The sequence below is a fragment of the Mastigoproctus giganteus genome, chromosome 6, assembly GCF_048544385.1.
Source record: "Mastigoproctus giganteus isolate SK-2022 chromosome 6, ASM4854438v1, whole genome shotgun sequence".
Taxonomy (NCBI): domain Eukaryota; kingdom Metazoa; phylum Arthropoda; class Arachnida; order Uropygi; family Thelyphonidae; genus Mastigoproctus; species Mastigoproctus giganteus.
In genome coordinates, this window is record NC_143580.1 from 119,220,870 (window position 1) to 119,242,597 (window position 21,728).

Sequence of the window (21,728 nt, forward strand, 5' to 3'; positions counted from 1 at the left end):
GCCGTTAAACTCCCAACACACACACACACTTCTACAACATATAGTAGTTTGTTACAACAATCAACTACCTGCTGGATGAAGACAAAATTCCATACATCTTTTAAATCCTCCCCTCCATCTGCACACAGTCTCAGCAAGAGGAAGGATTCCACCAGCACTGAGCATATTCAATCCATTCAGAGCCTTAAACACCTCAATCAGATCTCCTCGCACATGTCTAGTCTCCAAAAGATGCAATTTACAAAAATGAAGCCATTCCTGGTACAAACACCTTTTTGTTCCCCACTAAACTTGTGCTTCTCTGCACCCGCTCCAACAGATCCACACCCTTCCACAAATGAGGCTTCCTAACCTGTATGCCATGATATGACAGTACTCAAGCTATGGCTTAACCATTGCCGTATACAACAGAATAATCACCTCATTATCCCTACTGGAAAAATTCCTGTATATCATTGGCAGAACCCCATGGGCTGTCCTGGAACCCTGTTTGCAGTGCTCAGAGAACTTCAGATATGAAGTTCTCTGAGCACTGCAAATATAAATTCTGTATATTCAACTCAGAGATAAACATCAGTATCCATGGTTCTGCGTAAGTTGTTTCATATTTTTAAACTGTATAGCATCTGATAAGATGAACCCATATACAAATGAAGATCTGAGACACCACCAGGACAGCTATTTGAAGCTCATGGGTTCTCATCAGAAGGCAGTTGGCTCTATTAGCAAAATATATGCCAAATACTGTGAATAACATATTTTGTCTAAGTGAATAATGAAGCACTGTAAGGAATTAAAACTTCCATTTAAACAAAACTGTTCTATACACCTTTAAAATGGGCTATGTTTTCCCTATGGAATATTAGACCATAGGATCATGGGTATATTTCAACACAGTTGTTGAAATCAAATAAAACTCACATGCTTTACTGTGTTCAATTTTTTTATCAGGCAATCATTCTGCTCCCAATGAAGACTGAGGAGAATACTTGCCATTAAGGTTTGTATTTTTGTTCAATATAGAGTCATACACTATTATGCATAGTTCTACATAATGATTATTAGATACTAGCAACATGCTTAAGTTGCTATTATCTTTTTAAACCATATAGCATCACTTGAAATTTTTAAATGTTAGTGAATCTACTAACATTTAAAAAACTGAGACACTGCCAAGGTCTCTATTTCATCACTACAGTAGGGATCTCTGCTCTTGATTTACAGAGTGCATGTTATGTTAAAATGTTTTTACATAACAAATAGAGCATAAAAGTGCAAAAAAAAAAATTCAAGGATGAGTGCATGGTTGTTTTTATATACCATTTTTCTTTTTTGAGATAAAAGGCAAGAAATTGTGCACCTTATAATTTTTTCTTAATTCTGACATCATATGGATAACAAAACAATTATCTTTAGAAAACAGCAGATATTCTTAGATATCCATTACCCATATCATCTTTAAAAAAAAAAAAAAAAAAAACCCTAACTACCTCACTTCTAACAACCAGTAATGAAAATGAAGTGAAAACCAAATACACTAACAAAGAATATTTTAATGGTGATGCTTTTCCACTTAGATAATATCTTTTTTTTATTATTATTATTTAAGGGCATAACCTAAGGAAAATCTGCTATTAATTAAAAACTCCAAGGCACTAGTTATGTTTTGATGCTACTGGTATCTCCTAATCTCACATTAGGTGAAAAAATTAGCAATCTTATGGTAAAAAGCAAATAAATGCATTGAATTACTTACTATCTTTGCTTATGTAAGAACCACTAGGTGAAAGTGATCACAGTGTACTGATATGGGATTTACTTAAAGATGTAACTACCATCAGGGGAAAGATTTTGGCTTTCATAAAGGTGACTACAGTGGTCTCAGAGAGTTTTTAAATTCTATACAGTGGAATCAACTGATGATGTTACCAATGATGAATTCTAAATGGGAAGCCTTCGGGGACTTAATCTTGCAGGGTACTAGGCTTTTCATACCAACTAAGAAATACTGTTCGAGGTTTAGGCCTAAATGGATATCAGATGAATTAATGGCGATGCTTTTCCACTTAGATAATATCTTTTTTTTATTATTATTATTTAAGGGCATAACCTAAGGACGTAACCTTTAACCCAAGCATGGTACTAAGTACTATAGGTTCCAATACCTCTCGTGTTTGGGGTTCTCATAAAAAAAAAAAAAAAAAATGTGGCTTGTGGCAGAGAAGAAAAATGCATGAGATGCATATAAATTATCAGGGGACACAGAAGCCTACGGCAGATATAAGCTAGTCTGTAATCAAGTCACAAAGGAGGTTAGGCAGGTGAAGGCAGATTACGAGAAATCTTTGGCAAAGAAAAACAGCAAAGAGTTCTTTACTTATGTAAACTCTAGAAGGAAAGGGATGAATCAGATTGGTCCACTTAACATAGATGGTTTGACTATTGATGATCATGCTCAGGTAGGATTGTAAAATTTAAAACAGTGAAAAAAGAAATAAGCAATCAATAATCACAAACATGACAAGGACAAATTGCACAAGTGAGATACAGAGTAACAAGCTTAAAAAATAGGAATAAAGAGAAGATTCTGAAAATTTGTTTTTTTTTATGACTGAAGATTTCAGTAAAGGAGAGACACATTTCACCATAATAATGTAAAAACCCACAGAATTCCAGCTGTATTATTGCAAATGCAATAAGATCGAGTTTACTACCTGTTTATAATGAAGATTTCAGTAAAGGAGAGACACATTTCACCATAATAATGTAAAAACCCACAGAATTCCAGCTGTATTATTGCAAATGCAATAAGATCGAATTTACTACCTGTTTATAATGAATATAACAGAAAAGCCCAATAAATTGGAAACTGCAAATTGTCTTTATTGTTTTATGGTAGTGACCTCCAGAAATGGGCTTTAGTAAAATGTAAGCTTGCATGATGTGATAATAGTGTGTTTCTGCCTTAACCCTGTGAAGTTCTTTACAGAAAATTTCATTTTGACCGTTATCATGGTGCAAAATAAGTGACAGTGATACTATTATATTCACCAAGAAAAGAAAAGCAATTGCTTTGGATCAGAAAATTAAAATAATAAGGATGTATGAAAACAGTCAAACATTAACAAGTATCACACAGAATTTAGATGTGTCAGTGTCAACAGTGAATACAATAATAAAGGACAAAAAACACTGAAAATCCTGGTCTTAAGTGCTACAGAAATTGCACTATTCTCTTTTGACAGTATCAAGCGTTTATCAGGAATATGCCATTTCCAGAATAACATCTCATCGTGGACAGTGCTATGGGTGAAGAATGATGGTGGTTGATGAACATGGCCATTGACATCTGTCTTGCATTGTTTCAGCCATCTGGAGAGTGACAGTGGCACAAATCACTGCCAACTTCAATGAGGGAGGTGCAGAAACGTCTCCACCAAGACATGAGGCGATCATTATCTGCAATAGGTTATGGGAGCCACCAAGTCCCATTGCTAACACCATGACACAGGGCTCTACACCTCAACTGGGCAAAAGAACATTGGTGCTGGACCTTGGATGATTTGAGATGGGTCTCCTGGTTTGATGAATCCCATTAATGTGCCTCTACTAATGCTAATTTCCAGTTATTTCAAGCACGATGGGAGGGTGCATATCTGGCAGAAACTGCACAAAGCTATGCACCCGCCATGTCAACAAGGAACTGTTCAGACAGTTGGTAATGGTCTGGGGCATACAACTGCAACATGCTGGGACCGCTGGTATGTCTAGAAGCATCTCTGAATGGTCCAGGTTATGAGTCCATCCTTGCAGAACATCTGCATCCCTTCATGGTCATTGTACACCCACAGGGAAATCGGCTCTTCCAGCAGGACAGTGTGCCTCCCCACAGAGCCATGGTGACTAGAATATGGTTCGAAGAGAATTCCACAGATTTTACCACCATGAAATGGCTTCCCTGTTCATCGGACACGAACACCATGAAACATCTTTGGGATGCTATGGAAAGGTCCATTCGAGCTTTGGATCCCCCCCCAGGAATGCAATGGAATTATGGACAGCAGTGCAGTAAATATGGATGGAAATACCTGTGGAACGCTTTTGTGAACTAGTAGATCAGTGCCTCGCTGTGTGACTGCCCTTATCCGGGTGAAAGGTGGGCCTACCCGTTACTAGGTAGGTATCCCATGATTTCTGTCCGCTCAATGTACTTCATCCTGATTATCATAAATATTAATCTACTGAAGCATGTAACACTAACCAAATTCTTCTGTAGGATGCACCCATTCTTCACTTCCTGGAAATGGATTAGATTCTTCACGTTGGGTAATGGCTGAAAACAAATATACCAAATTTTCAGTAATACTAAAGTTATTCAATGGTTTTTTGTCAAACTGCAACTTAGAATTTAAAACTTAGAAGTTAAGAACAAGATGATGGAACCAAATACACATACTTACATACATATGTACACTTTTTTCACTTACTGAATGTTTAGAAGATATAATAAAGGATAAAATAAGGGTTTTTTCAAACTTATATATATTTATGTTATTGTATAACACACAATTTTCAGGACATTACAAAAAAACCAAGTCCAAAAATAGGCCCAGGTAAAATATAAACAGTAAGAAATGGAAAAATTTATGGAGAGGCAGCTATATGGCCAAATGCAATGTGTGTCAGGGGGACATCACCAATTTATGGACTGCAGTTCACATCCAGTCTACCAAAAATTTTTCACAAACATTAAGTATTCTGAACCTAAGTGAATAATTTGCACATAAAGTAATTTCACTTTTTGTAAGTTCAATTAATTTGACATTGACATTTAAAAAATCAATTAGGTGTTATACTGATATATATGCACCTTTCTTCATGTTCTGTTATAAAAAGAAATTAGGACTGACTGCAATGAGCTACATTTTTACCAATAATGGATCTTGATGAGACCCATATTTTATAAAAATGATTAAGATGAGTTATGCAATAATGCATAACTCATCCTCAAAGAAAATTAATTGGTACTGAAGTATATATGATACTAATTATAATTGGTATCCCTAGTATAAAGTGACCAGATCCTTAGTATTCCAATGCGGGACATCGATTTTTCAACCTTCTCTAAAAACAATTACACTTTTTTTAATTTTTTATTTATAAAAATATATTCACATACAAAATATAAATTACAGCCACCCCCCGATTTATGCAAGGGTTGAGTCACCCGGAACTCTACTTAAGTCAGAATTTCCCTAAATGCTTATGCAGCAATCGCAAATTTGATTGAAGCAAAAAAATAAATGTTTGACGAACATGTAAATAGAATTATTTACTTTTTTTTATCTCATGCGCAGGAAAAATTACAAAAATTTCAAAATTATAAAATTACAAAAAGAGAGAGGTGACAGGCATAACGTCAGCAAGTTTTACCTTTCGGGCATCGTTGCCAGAATTAACTCTCCAGCTGATAAGCATGCTGCTGTGGAAGTTGTGAGCTGTGGAAGAAGGGGTTTTTTCCAACACATCACAAAATTTCTCTGCTGCTGCAGAATCAGCATTGGTGACTTCACCATATACTATAATGTTTTGGAAACCAGCGCAATGCTTGAACCTATTAAACCACCCATTGCTTGCCATGAACTTGGCTTTTGGTTCGTCATACTTATCTTAATATCTTCATAAATACTTCTTGCTTTTGCTTGAATGGCCATTGGACTCAGGGGAAATTTGACCCACCTTTTATAAAAATCTGATTTCCATCCATATTATTAATAGCTTTTCCATTTTCAATATAGCACCTGAACACTGTTTTGTGATCACTGCTGATCTTAAATGCATTTATCCTTTAAAATGTTCTTTTATACATGCACTGTCCCTTAAACTAGTATTCACTTTGAAGTAGCGAGACCTAATTCCATGCAACAGATGACAAACTTTTTCCTGCTTTGTACTTCTTAATTAATCATCTTCATTTCTAAATCAATTTTGTTTCGTTTCCTTGCACTTTCCGTTGGTCCCTTTTCCTTCACCATTGTAATAAATAAATAGGAATGAAGAGAAGATTCTGAAAATTTGTTTTCTATATGACTGCAGATTTCAGTAAATTTCACCATAATACCGTAACGTAAAAACCCACAGAATTCCAGATATTGGTATTATCGCAAAAGCAATAAGATTGAGTTTACTACCCTTCTATAATAGATTGCGCTAACAGAAAAGCCCAATAAACCAGAAAGTGCAAATTGTTTTTATTGTTTTATTGTAGTGACCTCCAGAAATGTGTTTTAGAAAAATATTACAAAGTCATTCAAAATTGATTCTTATAATGGAACATATGATACTGATGAAAGTGTAGTACAATTTCCATTATAAAAATGACCTTTTAGAGAGATAAATAGCTTAGTTATATAGTGAAAGTTTCAACTTCCAAGGTCTTGGAACAAATTAACAAAACGAAAACAGTGGGCTCACATTACGATATTTTCACGATACCTCCATTTATTACTAAGGGATGCAAAATACGTTTCCACGATTTTTTTAAGTTTGCACCGACCGGCAAAAACTTACGTAAAGTCGAATTTCCGTAGGTAGAGTATTTCATAAGCTGGGGAGTGGCTGTAAATAAGTATACTTCTTTGAACTAAACTTATAAAATAAAATATTACGCTTCTTAAAAATATATATATAGTCTATATTTGTTTTATTTCACAGAAATACCTATTTCATTAGGTATTAGGTAATAATAATACATACTTCTTTTAACAATAAAAACAATAGAAATTAAATATATTTTCTGCAGAGTGAATTTTTCATTATTTGCTATTTATTCAAAAAATTCTTCACAAGAATTAGCAAAATTGCATTTAACTCATAGTATTGCTTTCAGTGTTTCTACGGTCAATTGTGTTTTTTCTGACGTCCACAACTTATTTACTACCAAAAAAAAAAAAAAAAAAAAACTTTCTGTTGCACCATTGGTTCCCGGCAAACAATGCAAATCCAATTACTCTTTCCAAATGCCTGCATGGTATGTTCCTTGTGTCAAAATGTTTAAATATTTCAACCCACCTCATATCTGTTGGTATTCTTTTGTCATTCCATACTTTTATTTTTGAATTATTAGCATACTTTTTTTTAAATATATCATCAAAAAGCTCACTTTCTTCTTCATCTGCATCAATTAACTTTATTTTATCATGATTCATGACATAAAAATTGTGATTCACGATAAAAATATGGAGGCTACAGGTCCAATCTGGGACAGTTTGCAATGTGGGGCAAACAACTTAAATCTGGGACTTCTGGTCATTTTACTCTGGTACACCGGTTCCCAACATTTTTTGATGTGTGAACCCCTTTCAACACAATATTTTTAATGTGAACCATTAAGCCTATATTCTCTGAAATCATATAATATTTCTGAATTTTTATTATAAAATATTTCCAGTACTATGTTCTTATAAGCGACATTGCGTAATAATAAAAATAATTATTAAGTTTTATTTATACTTTGTAAAGCTATTGCCTGCAATTTTTACCCATCTCTGTTGCCACCTCTGTCAAAACCAAATGGTTCTGTTACCACATCAGTCAAAGATAAAGCTGACCTGCTAGCATTCTATTTTCCTTCCAACTCATGTATTGATGATCTTGGTAAATCACCTCAAACCTTTCCCAGTACGCTCCATTCAATGCCTCCTGTGGTTTTCCATCAACAGGATGTCAGAAGGATTTTGTTGAATCTGGTGCTAAGAAAGCTCCAGGTCCTGATGGTATTTCTCCACTTGTTCTCAAAACCTGTGCCTGTTCCTGAACTTACTCCTGTTTTGTGTTGTCTTGTTTCACTTTCTTATTTCAAAGATATTTTTCCTTCTGCTTGGAAGTTTGCTCATATCCAGCCAGTTCCTAAAAAGGGTAACAAATCCCTTACATCCAATTGTCATCCCATTGCAATTACTTCTACTCTTTCCAAAGTAATGGAGAAATCAATTAACTGCCAACTTAAACTATCCGGAGATCTTTCATCTGATCAACAATTGCCAGTGTGGATTCCATCAGTGTCGATCCACTGGTGATATTCTGGCTTATGTTATCCATCTATGTACAAATTCAATGGAAAAGTTTGGTGACATTTCAAAGGCTGTTAATTTTGTTTGGCATAAAGGTCTTCTAAATATGCTTCCATCCTATGGTTTTCCAGCTGTTTATTGTAATTGAGTATCCAAACAACTTAAATCCGGGACGTCTCGTCACTTTACCCTAGTACAGCGGTTCCCAACATTTTTTGATGTGCGAACCCCTTTCAACATAATATTTTTAATGCGAACCATTAAGCCTATATTCTCTGAAATTGTATAATATTTATGAATTTTTATTATAAAATATTTCCAGTACTACGTTTTTATAAGTGACATTACATAATAATAAAAATAATTATTAAGTTTTATTTATACTTTATAAAGCTATTGCCTGCAATTTTTACCCATCTCTGTTGCCACCTCTGTCAAAACCAAATGGTTCTGTTGCCACATCAGTCAAAGATAAAGCTGACCTGCTAGCATCCTATTTTCCTTCCAACTCATGTATTGATGATCTTGGTAAATCACCTCAAACCTTTCCCAGTACACTCCATTCAACGCCTCCTGTGGTTTTCCATCAACAGGATGTCAGAAGGATTTTGTTGAATCTGGTGCTAAGAAAGCTCCAGGTTCTGATGGTATTTACCCACTTGTTCTCAAAACCTGTGCCTGTCTCTGAACTTACTCCTGTTTTGTGTTGTCTTGTTTCACTTTCTTATTTCAAAGGTATTTTTCCTTCTGTTTGGAAGTTTGCTCATATCCAGCCAGTTCCTAAAAAGGGTGTCAAATCCAATTGTCGACCCATTGCAATTACTTCTACTCTTTCCAAAGTAATGGAGAAATCAATTAACTGCCAACTTAAAATATCCGGAAATCTTTCATCTGATCAACAATTGCCAGTATGGATTCCATCAGTGTCGATCCACTGGTTATATTCTGGATTATGTTATCCATCTATGTACAAATTCAATGGAAAAGTTTGGTGACATTTCAAAGGCTTTTGATTTTGTTTGGCATAAAGACCTTCTAAATAAGCTTCCATCCTATGGTTTTCCAGCTGTTTTTTGTAATTGGGTATCCAGTTTCCTCCCTGAGGCTCACTGCTTATTTTTGGTGCCTCAAAAAATGTGTACTAGGCTGCCAGGCAGCTGAAATCTGCATCTCTGAAATCTTAGAAGATGCAGATTTCAGAGCTGTTCTCAATCTAGTTGATCTTTAGATCCTCTGATGCCTACGGATGCAAATTTTTTTTCAAGAGGAATAATAACATCCTTCTTGCTAGAAAGGATCGTACAGATCAATGTTAAGCTTTCTAACCACCTGCTTACACTGTAGAGAAAACTTCATGTCTGCTAATATCATAACCACTAAATCTTTCTCATCCTAAACCACCTTAAGTTCAATAACCTTTAGTAATAACCTTTTAAGATCATATGTGTAATCATATATCCAAACCATTCTGAAGCACATAGCCAGGGCCCCAATTATTTACCATCCCAACTACCTTTAAATCATTAGCAAACTCTAACAGCTTTTCTTGTACACCCTCAGCAATATCACTGAGGAAAATAAGAAACAAGAAGAGGCCCAATGGTGAATGGACTAATGTAGCTGCTTGGTACATTAGTCCATTCTGAAGAATGCTTAGTAATTACCACCCTCACATTTGCTTGTCATAACAAATACACAGAAGGAGAGTGAAAAACTTATAGGATGCTCATATCTCAAATTGCCACCTCAAAAAAAGTTTCAGAGGATCTATTATACTTAACATATTCAAGAGAATATAAAAGTAATCACCATTATCTCTGCTAAGGCCTTTTGTTTTTTAATTAAGCTGAATCATGGAACTTATATATATATATATATATATATATATATATATATTTTTTTTTTTACACCATTGCTTATTAACAAATATTGCAAAAGAGATGCTTCCAATTACCATAAATAAAAAAAAAAGAATTATTTTTAGTTGCTTTATACATCATCAAGTTTGAAACTAAAGACAAAACAGTGTTAGTTTATTATATTAGAAAAAAAGTTCATTCATAAATAAATGGCATCAATTTTTATTACATAAATGCTACTAAAATTATCATTTTATATTCAAATTTAGATATTTGAAACATTGAAATAATATTATAATATTTCTTTTAAAATTTTAATAGCTAATATTTTAATTTATTCAGCTAAGATATTTCATCGTACATGGTCCATTCAAGGTGATTAAATACCTTTTCCTTCAGTTGAAAAAATGAATTCAGCACTTGGCTGATTCCATCCAAAGTTATTTCTTGCTTGAATTACTACTTTATAAGATGTGGCTGGATGTAATCCTGTGAAATGGTAAAAGCCCATCTTTACATATCCTGATATCTGTTCTGCTGGAATCGTCACCTCTTCCCATGAATTTTGTGTTCCGGATGAATCATTTTGCTGTAAGGAAAAAATGTGAACCTTAAAATAATTTATTTTATATTTATTGTAATTATAAAATAATGGAAGAAACCTAAAATTTCTCTGTTATATAACAATAAATTTTTTAATTATTATAATTACTGTTGAAGAAGGGTTTTATGTCACTGTATAAACCATGCTAATACATTGTAAACATAATGAGCAGACATGCAAGGATAATTCAGTCTGTTATAATTTAAGTTCTAGAAAAAAAAGTAATGAGTAAAACACTGACAATAGGCAAATTTACCTTATGTGAAAAGCTGGCAACTCACTGTAAAAGTTATCCAACAAAACAATTGCCAATTTTAGTAAACCAAAGTATTTGTGACTGTCATCATATCGGCAATTAAATAGGTCATGATTGTTTGTAACTAATGGTTCTTACTGTCCAATCAGCATGGCCGGAGGGAATCTAGCAACTACTATTGTTAGAGAGAGAGAGAGAGAGAGAGAGAGAGAGAGAGAGAGAGAGAGAGAGAGAGAGAGAGAGAGAGAGAAAGCTCTTCAAAAAGATAGTGAAGCAGAATAGCTGCGGTCTATCATTCATAGTTAATGCTTGTGATATTCTTTATGATTTGTAATAAAAAATCAAGGTTAACAATGCAACTACTGGGTGAGGTGTTTCTTATCTGATTTCCAAGTTCTGTTAACTCTAAACTAAATTATAATAAGAATTCTGAACAAGATAAATAAACAAAAAACTTTTTCCATCAGAGAACATTTAATATGACAACTCACAAAGCAGTTTATTGCAACAAAATTTATGAAGTTATCATTCCTCCCTTTTTTATAGTTTTCCGTAGCAGTTCAAAATTAATTGTGACTTTCAAAACTTCTGCCTTGCAGGACATCTTGCTGAATTGAATTGAAGAAAAACACATCATGTATTAAGTACTATTTGTACTTTTTTAAAATTTAGTGTTCTTCTCTCTTCATTACTGTATTGAAAACAAAACAAACCAATGTCATGTGCAATTCTTTTTTTTTTAGAATGAAATATATAAAACAGTAGGTTTGGGCTATTTGCTTGTTTATTTAGAACTTCCAGCAGATTTTCATTTGAGGTGGAGTGCTGTAAAACACTGTCAATGGAAACTAGTCTGTGTGTGAAAATAGGAAAGGTGCAGAACGTAAACAGAATAATTAAAGATTAACTGTAGGAGAGATGGCTGTGTTATCTGCAAATGAACCGCCTCGAAACTATTGTAATGGCTGTTTGTTTGGGGATTTTTTAGGTGCATTAGCATCTATGGCCATAGTGTGCCATATTGTAATGGCTGGTAGTATAAGTTTGGGGGAAGGGATAAAGAGACTGACCCTAATATGATCCATAAAACTGTAGGGTGGATACTTCTGCTAAAGAGTGAAACTGAAAAGGTAAAGAAAATCTGCAGCTATCATTTAGTGATCATTGATCACTAAATGATGGCTGCAGAGGGAAACATCTCAGTAACTAATTATCTGTACTCCATGGGGGAAAAAAAGGCTCGTCCAAACAGGGTACAGCCTGAACAGAGAAAAAAAAGGACAGGAGCGAATGAGAGAGAAGAGGAACATTTTTGAGGGGAAAATTATTGGTCAAAAGAAGAGAATGGAGAATGGTAGGAGAGAGAGAGACTTGTGAGAGAGGAAAAGAGAGTTGGAAAAAGGTCCTGGTGGAGTTTGGAAAGCCTTGAGAGAAAAGTAGGAGAGTTGGAAGATAAGTTTGGGAGAGTTTGTGAAAGACAGTTATGTAGGAGTTGAAAGAAAGTTTTTTGGAGGCGTAGGGCTGACCACGAGGAAGGTGGAGATATGGGGAGTGCTACAGAATATCTGAATAATGTGGGAGAAGATCAGAAAACTATGAGACGTAGAGTTATTTCACTATCTCACTTATTCCCTTAACTTCTGTTTTCTGAAACAACCTCCCTTCATACATATTTCCTGAAAATTACAATCTACAGAAATTCAAGTCTAATATCAACTATCTTCTCAACCCGTGCACGGTACTAAGTACTATAAGTTCTAATACATTTCATGCTTGTGTTTTTCATAAAAAAATAATAAAATCTTGGACATACTTTCCTGTTTCAAGCCAACGGTGTGAAGTAGAGGAACTGATGAGAATACATTCCCATTGTGCAGCAAAACTGCTTTTGAGGCATCAAAAAATATATGCTATTCACTTGGATTGTGTTCAATGCCTATTTCATTCACAAGACCTCTAATATCTGCAGAAACACATGCCATTTTCCATAACGAAACATTTGTGACAATTTTGATATATACTGTAATTTTAGTTTCTGCTTCAAGTAACTGACCTATTATTGTAACCTAGAACCAAGGAGTTCTGCTTAATCTTCAGATAATTTTAAACCACAAACTAAATCATTCACCACTTCTTGCTTAATTAAGTGTGGCATGTTATAATTTTGTGATTTATAGTCCAAATCTGTAGGTGTGGATAAAGTAATTTTAAAGTATTTGTGTATTGTATGGAGGTCTCCAGGGTTTCTCCTATACGCTACTGATGCATCTGACAAGACATGGTGCCAATGCCGGCAAGTGTGTGTATGTGCAGGTATGTATAGTGTATGTGTGGGTTGTGTTGAATGTTGAGTGCCGGCACCTGGCATTTTGCAGTCAGGAGGCAGAGGACACCTGGTCCCTGACTACCATCCAAAGCCATGTGGAGGCAGCCAGGATCAAGCACAAAAAAAAAAAAAAAAAGAAAAAGACTCTTACTGGGGCTATCAGGCAAATCTGGGAGCCCCAAGGTATTCAAGGAAAGGAAATTGGATTTAGAGGGAATAGTATGGAAAATGGAGGGGAAGAAAGAAAAGACATCCCCTGCATAAGAAAAGAGAAGTATGAAAAAGTTTATAGGAAAAGAAACATATAGTGGATCAATTTTAATACAACTTTAAACACCTTAAAACCATAATATTTTAAGGTGCAGAACTAGCAACATAGCTATTTAAATATATACAATTATTCTAGTCTGCCAACTGCAGACAGAATCAGAGAAATTCTTTTATCTCAATTTTAGACCACAAGAATTACAACACAAACTGTTGTAAACTTAAAACATGGTTCACGATCAAAACATAGCTTAGAAGTATGAATCCAAGCAAACCCAATATACGTGGGCATTCAATCCACATAGTTCCCGATCAGTTGAACAAACTAAAAGCATCCATACATTTAATATAATTTGCCTACCACCAGAACAAGTTATACTTAACAGATAACCAATTGTCTAAAAGCTCGACAGACCAACAAAACCTCAACATCGATTATAAAACCCATTCATTTTTGGCAAACAATCCAGGTGCACCCCAAGCACCCAAGATGAAACAGAAGACATTGACAATTTATGTAAAAGTCTAAATAGACACCATCAATGTTAGTCTGTCTACCATTATCCAACAATCCATCAGGCAAAGATGTCCAACCAGCAAAATATTCATTAAAAACTGTACTATGTCTCAGGTTACAATTCCCTAAGTTACAGTTTTTTAAACATCCTCAACCCGAAAGGCCATCAACCACAATCACAATACCTCATTTCAGCACTCATGACAAAACAGCTGTCATATCATTATACAACTGCAAAAATTTACCAGTATTCAAAATCGATTATACTCAGTTGACAGAATAGTTAGACAACATTCAATATAGTCCACTTCTATTGTCCAATAAAATATCCAGTTCTTGTCACTTTACAAAATCACTGCTACATTAATAATCAGCATACCAGTCTCACTAGGAGCCTTCGACCCTACAGTCTCCAGCTCAGATACAAATATAAAGACCAATGGTGGTGTTTCGATTGAGCAACAAACACTAGCTCAAAAACCCCCATTCTGACTCAATTTGTCAGTTAATAAAGAAAAACTGCAATCTCCAAGAAATCCATCATAAGAATTTTCCTTGAAATTTTCAACAAGTATAATGCCTTGGATTATAAGGACCTCTGTACATATTTACATTGACTACATCTTTTGATGTAGTAAAACATATAAAACTGAACACTATTCAGCATTAAATTTACTTACTATATGTTAATCATTTGCATCTAATTCATTATCACAAATTCGCTTTCTTTATCTAAACAATTAATCTGCAAAATCTGAAAAAGCATAAAGATTTTCCTTGCAACTAAGAAACTGAGGCAACACATCCTCGTACACATTTGTGAGGAGTTGGAGATCTATTTTGTAAATCTAGATACAAATAACATTCAATATTAAATGGACAACCGTCTCCTGAGCCCCACATTTACATAATAGCATGGCAGCCAACCCAAGCATGTATAGCTTACACTACCATGACCAGTCAGTAAAAATAATGCAATCATACTTGGGCTAAACCAGGCAATTTGCTGTTTAGTATACTCCATCATATTTGGGATAAATTATTTAGTTACTATAACTTGTTCAGCAGTTAACCAGACCATTTATAAACTGTTCTTATTCTATGATTGTCCTCCTTCACTGGTGTGTCCAAATCAATAGAGAAATTCCCGACTCTTGCCAGCAAGGCTTTCTGCCTAAAATACTGAAGATAGTGATAAATTACTTCATAATTTATTGGTAGTTTTTCATTTTTAACTTGTGGGGCTAAAGTGGAGATGGTTCTACAAGTTCTAGATACAGTAAGTAGAAAAAAGCATTGTGCTTGTATTACATGTTTTTTGACTTGACAATTCGTGATACAAGAGCCCCATGCACCTGCAGCATAACATATTATCGGAATAAAGATACATTTGTAATAAAGCTTTAAAACAGCAGACTTAACTCCCTCCAGACACATTTTGAAATTCTATTTTTCCTGTAAGTGCCTTAATTTTTTGAAGCAAATATTTAGCACGTATAATGAAATTGAAGTGGTCATCCATCATAATCCTTAAATATTTATAATATCTTACAATTTGAATAGCATTATCATTGAGTCTAATATTTGGTGGTCAGTTCAAGTTTAAAGAGCCCTTCAGAAGCATATGTTTTGTCTTAGATGTCGAAATTTGTAACTTATGAGTTTTGAACCAACAATTTAAATCACTTAGTATGTCATTTGCTCTCATTTCTAACTCAGGTCTAGATTCTCTAAATACTAAGACCACAAGGTCAGCAGCATACGTTATTTTCAGGACCTTCTCAATTCTCACCAGCGAATAAACCATCAAGGACCGCGTTCCAACAAATTGGACCAAGTACGGATCCTTGAGGGCAGCCCCTAGTAACAGGTCTACTTACAAAGCGGTAGCCCGATGAGACTAAAAGACATCTCTCATTAAAGTAGTCAGATGTAAGGGGCAGAGACCTCGGCCTCCCGGAACTTTGCCAGGACACTCTGCCACCATAAGGTGTCAAGGGCCCCTTTGAAGTCCAAGAAGAAGCCGAGGACACACCTTGATTCTGTAGATGAAACAGAATCAATCACATGTCTGATAGCATCAATGGCGCATTTACCCTTGTTAAAACCATACTGGGATTGTACCTGTAAATTTTTATCTTTATAATACACCAAAAATCTGCCTATGATTAACTTCTCTAACACCGTGCCCAACATAGGCCAGGGGGCAATTGGCCAATAGGATGATGCATCATTAAAAGGTTTGTTCGAATGCTTAAACAATATTTTGAGGTTGGCTCATTTCCAAATACTAGGGAAAAAGCCATCCCTTAGACCAGAATTAACTATGTTTAAAATGAGCTATGAACACGCATGCCAAATTCTTTTCAAAATCACAACCTCCAGAAGATCCAATCAGGGGCATTTCCCATCCTGCATTGAATCTATAGCCCATGCAGTTTCTTCATAAGTAAAAGGCTCTTCATGTATTAGACCTGAATAAGTCAAGTGCTCAATCCTCATATCTGTTTGTTGCGTAGTTTCTGGAACAGTGCTATGCTAATAGATGATACTGTTCAAAACAGTGTTGATAGAATCCACACTGAAGGGAAAAGGTCTCCCTTCTATCAATCGTTAACATTGATGAAAATATCTTGCTGGGGTGAATTTTCTCAGCTACTATTTTGTAAGCCATGCCCCAGGATTCGCTGTTTAATGTCTGCTCAACTATTTGCTCCCAAGCCGATTTTTTGTCTCTATATATTGTGTTAAAATATAGACGTCTGGCAGACTTGTAGAGTTCTGCCAAATGGTCCACTTCGTCGGCAGGTCTATTACTCCGCTTAGATCTTTGGACGTCTCTCCTGGCATTCTTAAGACTTCTCAAATTTGAAAGGTGTGGACAGTCCAGCAGGTCTGCAACACAACAATCATCACTATATTCATTGCTGATTCCTTTATTCCATGATTTTGGGAGATGATCTGGTATCAGCAGATCTTCATTATGGGGGAGAGAGGCCTTATTACATATAATATATTAGGATATTTGATACTGTTCTTGCTTTTTCTGGGCACCCCTGATATTTCTGTCATAAAGAAATAGCAATCATCAGTGTGGTTGTATGATTCTAGCCACATCATGGTACCAGCAAAAGGTATATTTTTAATTTTCCCAGTCAGCCACATCTACAGATATGTAGTGCAGGTAATATAGGACATTTGTAGATTCTAAGTTTTGTCCTGATCTTGCACCCAAAGTACAAAGAGTATGCACATATTTCATACTGTAGATTTTCTTCCTCTGAATTTTTGTTGTAAACTGTCCACATACGTGTCAGAAATTGCCGGGGTGATTCAGACACCTACTTTGTTTCTGCTTAAACATTTTAACACAGAAGGAACAAGCAATATGCAATAATACACAGGTAAACTGTACACATACTCATACTATTCTTTCCATTACTGAACGAACTGGTGGGCATACATACAAGATTTAACATGTTAACCTCCCCCCCACCACAACATTACTGCCATTTATAAGCATATACAAACATTACTTGCAAGTAATATATAACAGATCAGTGTCATACTTACTTCCCTAAATTTTAGTAAGATAAGCATATTATGGATAAATGCAAAAACCTGTATATGTAGACTTTGTGAGGTGAAACTAAGAATTATTTTCAAAATCTATGCATATTATTATTTCTCACTGCTTGTTCAGCAGAATGAGATGTGGTCCATATTTTCTAGTTACCCGTGTAAGTAATTATGGGAAGATTACAATCTAAAAAAAAATGGAGGATTCAAAAAGTGGATAAAGAGTGGATAAAGTGCCTTCTTGGGGGATATCAGCAGAAATGATTCTGATAACCATCTTCCTAGAGTGGACAATTAATTTTAATCTCTGGTCATGTGTTAAGTTTTCTTCAAAAATGGAACTTTGAAGGAAACTTATCACATGACCAGAGATAGAGATATTCCTCAATAAAGAGGATAAGAGTTTTAGAGTTAACAGTGTCAAGTCCAGCTGAAAATTATGGCTAATTATGGTTAAGCTTGAATGGCAAGGAAAGCAGTAGAGATGAGATTAGCAATAGTAGAGAGACCCTTTTCCACCACAATAAACTTGTGCAAATAGCTGATAAGATTTGTGATACTGAACTGAGCAGAAAAATTTTTGTAATAGTTTCAGAAAGGAAGAGCAGAAAGAGATTGATATCCAATCTCTAAGCTGAACTGGATTCTGAATTATTTTTTTTTTTAAAGAAAGAGAATATTCTTCCTAACTGTCAAGAGAATAATTCTGACATAGACATTTCTTTTAATTTAGGGCTGGAAAATTTAATAATAAAAATAGGAATCATATCTGGATCTGAAGTTTACTCAAAGGGAAACTGTTAACTGCTTTCCTATCTCAGGGCTGATTAAGACCTATGAGAGGTTAGCAGTTGTTCTATTGCAAAGCCAGAGGTACCACTTTTCGGAAGGGAAGAGCAGACAGATTTGACATTCAATTTCAAAGCTGAACTCAATTCTGAGGGTGTGCTTTTTTTCTTTTTCTTTAAGAAAAGGTAGAATATTATTCCAATCATCCTTAAACCTAAGGATGAAATCAAGCCACTTTTAAAGATTTTCAGGAAATAAAGGTTTAAATGATTTGTAAGACAGAATCCTTTTTATTTTTAGGAACACCTAAGTTTAAGTATTTCAAAATCTTAAGAAAAGATATCAAATGTATAAATCTAGTGCTAAATCTGCAGGAGCAGAATGGAGAAGATCTCAGGGAAATAGTTTAAAGAGACCAAGGGCCACATCAGTGTTTGTCAATTTATAAGAGAAAAATTTCTTCCCCTCTGACTTCAGAATTAGTATTGGCAAATGATGCAAGGAAGCAAGCTTATGGCTAATATCAGAATCAGCAAAAAAAAAAAAAAAAATCTACCTCAACTGTCCATCTCTTCTAATAATTTGTTTAATTCTTCCTTCAATTTATTCAAGCTACCCACTTCTACAGCATCAGATGGAAGTTTGTTTCAACAATCAACTATCCTCTGACAAATTTCTGCACATCTATCTTGCAACCATCCTCAATTTAAATTTGTATACCCTTGTGTGTGTGTGTGTGTGTGTGTGTGTGTGTGTGTGTGTGTGTGTGTGTGTGTGTGTGTGTGTGTGTGTGTGTGTGTGTGTGTGTGATAGGAATAAGGATGCCATCAACATTTAGCATACTCAATCTAATCAGAGCCTTAAACACCTTAATTATATCTCCTCACAGGTGCCTAGTTTCCAGAAGACACAATCTGCAGAACTGAAGCCTTTCTTGGTAAGAGTACACTTTTGTTCCTCCTCACTAATCTCACTGCTCTTCTTTGGGATTTACTTAAAAGTGTAAGTACCATCAAGGGTAAAAGAAGGTGTTTTTGCTTTCATAAAGGTGATTACAGTGGTCTCAGACACTTTTTAAATTCTATACAGTGAGACCAACTGATACTGATGATGTTACCATCATAAAATTCTAAATGGGAAGCATTCAAGGAATTAATCATAGAAGCTACTAGGCTTTTCACACACACACTAAAAGGCGCCTCCATAGCCAGGTGGGAAGGAGCAGAGGGCCTAGCACACGCTTCTTGATTAGACCAGGGTTCGAGCCCGTCACCACCAAATACAGAGGATGCGGAAAGGTCAGGGTATGACCACCGCTTATACCGGAGCAATATGGCCTTAGTTGCTAATGCTCCTAAAAACCAAATAACTAACAAACAATAACAAACACAAACTAAGAAATATTCTCCATCTGACATCCATTTAGGCCTTATAGGCCTAAATGGATGTCAGATGAACTAATAAAACTCGTGGCAGAGAAGAAAATTGCATGGGATGCATATAAATTATCAGGCGATACAGAAGCCTATGGTGGATATAAACTAGGCTGTAATCAAGTCACAAAAGAGATCAGGCAAGTGAAGGGAGATCACAAAAAATCTTTGGCAAAGGATGCAAGGAAAAACAACAAAGATTTCTTTAACTATGTAAACACTAGAAGGAAGGGGATGAATCAAATTGGTCCACTCGATATCGATGGTTTGACTGCTGATGATCCTGCACAGATTGCTGACAAACTAAATGAGTATTCTGAGCAAATGAGGAATTCTTTAAGGAAGGGGATGCCAGAAGTTTATTAAACTCTAACAGGCAGCTAAATGATTTTGTAATAACTGTGAGGAAAGTGGAAGAGAAATTCTTGAAGTTAAACATAAGAAAGGCACCTGAGGTGAATGAGATCTATCCAATTATATTAAGGGAGGCAGCAAAGGAAGTAAACAAAAGCTTAGCATTAATTATGAGAGCATCTTTGGATTCAGTGGAGGTCTTCACGGGCTGGAGATGTGCAAATGTATCCAATTTACTAAGAGGAATCAATTGGTGACACGGGTAATTACAGACCTGTTAGTTTATCTTCTGTTCTAGAGAAAATAATAGTCACTAGTAAAAGTAATACAGGATCATCTAGACAAGGCTGCAATTATACTTCAGACAAAGCATGGGTTTCTTAAGAGGGAATCTTCTTTGACCAATTTGATTGGATAACTATGATGTGGTCACAAAGGAACTGGATGCAAAAAATAATTTTGATATCATATACTTGGATTTCAGGAATGCTTTTGATGCTGTTGCATATAAAAGACAGCTGTACAAATTGGAGCAGCATGACATATTAAGTACAAGTTGCTGCTATGGTAAAGGGATAGTTGAGTGAGAGAAAGCAGAAAGTGGTAATCAATGAACATTGCTCCTCATGGACTAATGTTATTAGTGGTGTCCCTAGGGGTTCAGTATTGGGTCCATTGTTGTTTGCTATATTAATCAATGATACTTAATGCTGAATGTTGAATTTTGCAGATGATACAAAGGTTGGCAGAGTGGGTAATGACAGTATGCCACTGCAACAGGATCTAGAAAAGTTAGGGAGATGGGCTGAGAAATGGCAATTGAAGGTTAACATTTATAAATACAAAGTATTACATATGGATAGCAGTAACCCCAGAGTAATGTATCAAGTGGGATACTACATTCAGGTTAGTAGAAAATGCAGCGCCTCCATGGGCAGGAGCAGCATCAACCGGTGAAATACCACCACTTTGCTTATTGGAGGCTTGAAGTGGTGAAACCCATGTTTAGTCTCTAGAGCAAAGTTTCCGGCATCCCCTTCCCCCATACTTCTCCTTCAACCCATGCACGGTACTAAGTACTATAGGTTTTGATACCTTTCGTGTTTGGGGTTTTCATAAAAAAAAAAAAAAAAAGTGTGTACCACACGCTTCTTGATTAGACCGGGGTTCGAGCCCATGCCCACCAAATACGGAGGATGCAGAAAGTTCAGGGAATGACCACCACATATCCCCGGAGCAATATGGCCTTAGTTGCTAATGCTCCTAAAAACTAAATAACAAACAAACAGTAGAAAATGAAAAAGACGTAGGGTTAATTGTGCAGTCAGATATGAAGTTTTCTGAGCAATGCAGACAGGCTGCCAGAACAGCTAATAGGTTTTGTCAATGATATACAGGAATTTTGATGGCAGGGACGAGGAAGTGATTATCACATTGTATAAGGCAATGGCCTGGCCACATCTTCAGTACTGCATACAGGTCTGGAGGCCTCATTTTGGGAAGGATGTAAAGTTGCTGGAATGAGCACAAAGAAAGGTAACTAGATTTGTGAGGGGAACAAAGGAGTGCTCTTACCAAGAAAGGCTTTAGTTCTGCAAATTGCAGGACTAAAGCCTTTGATGATGCTTGATGACAGCTTGAGCAAGCTCAGCACTTTTTTTTTTTTTTTTTA

General features: G+C 35.5%; 1 protein-coding gene across 1 annotated transcript in view; it reads right to left on the reverse strand.

The window, feature by feature from the left end:
* LOC150084536 (protein amalgam-like) overlaps window positions 1-21,728 on the reverse strand; it is a 350,510-nt gene that overhangs the window by 16,796 nt on the left and 311,986 nt on the right. Inside the window, exons 8-9 of the mRNA XM_090376474.1 lie at window positions 10,319-10,520; window positions 4,262-4,333 (exon numbers count right to left, since the gene is read on the reverse strand). Of these exons, the coding sequence (XP_090232600.1) occupies window positions 4,262-4,333; window positions 10,319-10,520 (274 nt within the window). The remainder of the gene's footprint in view (window positions 1-4,261; window positions 4,334-10,318; window positions 10,521-21,728) is intronic.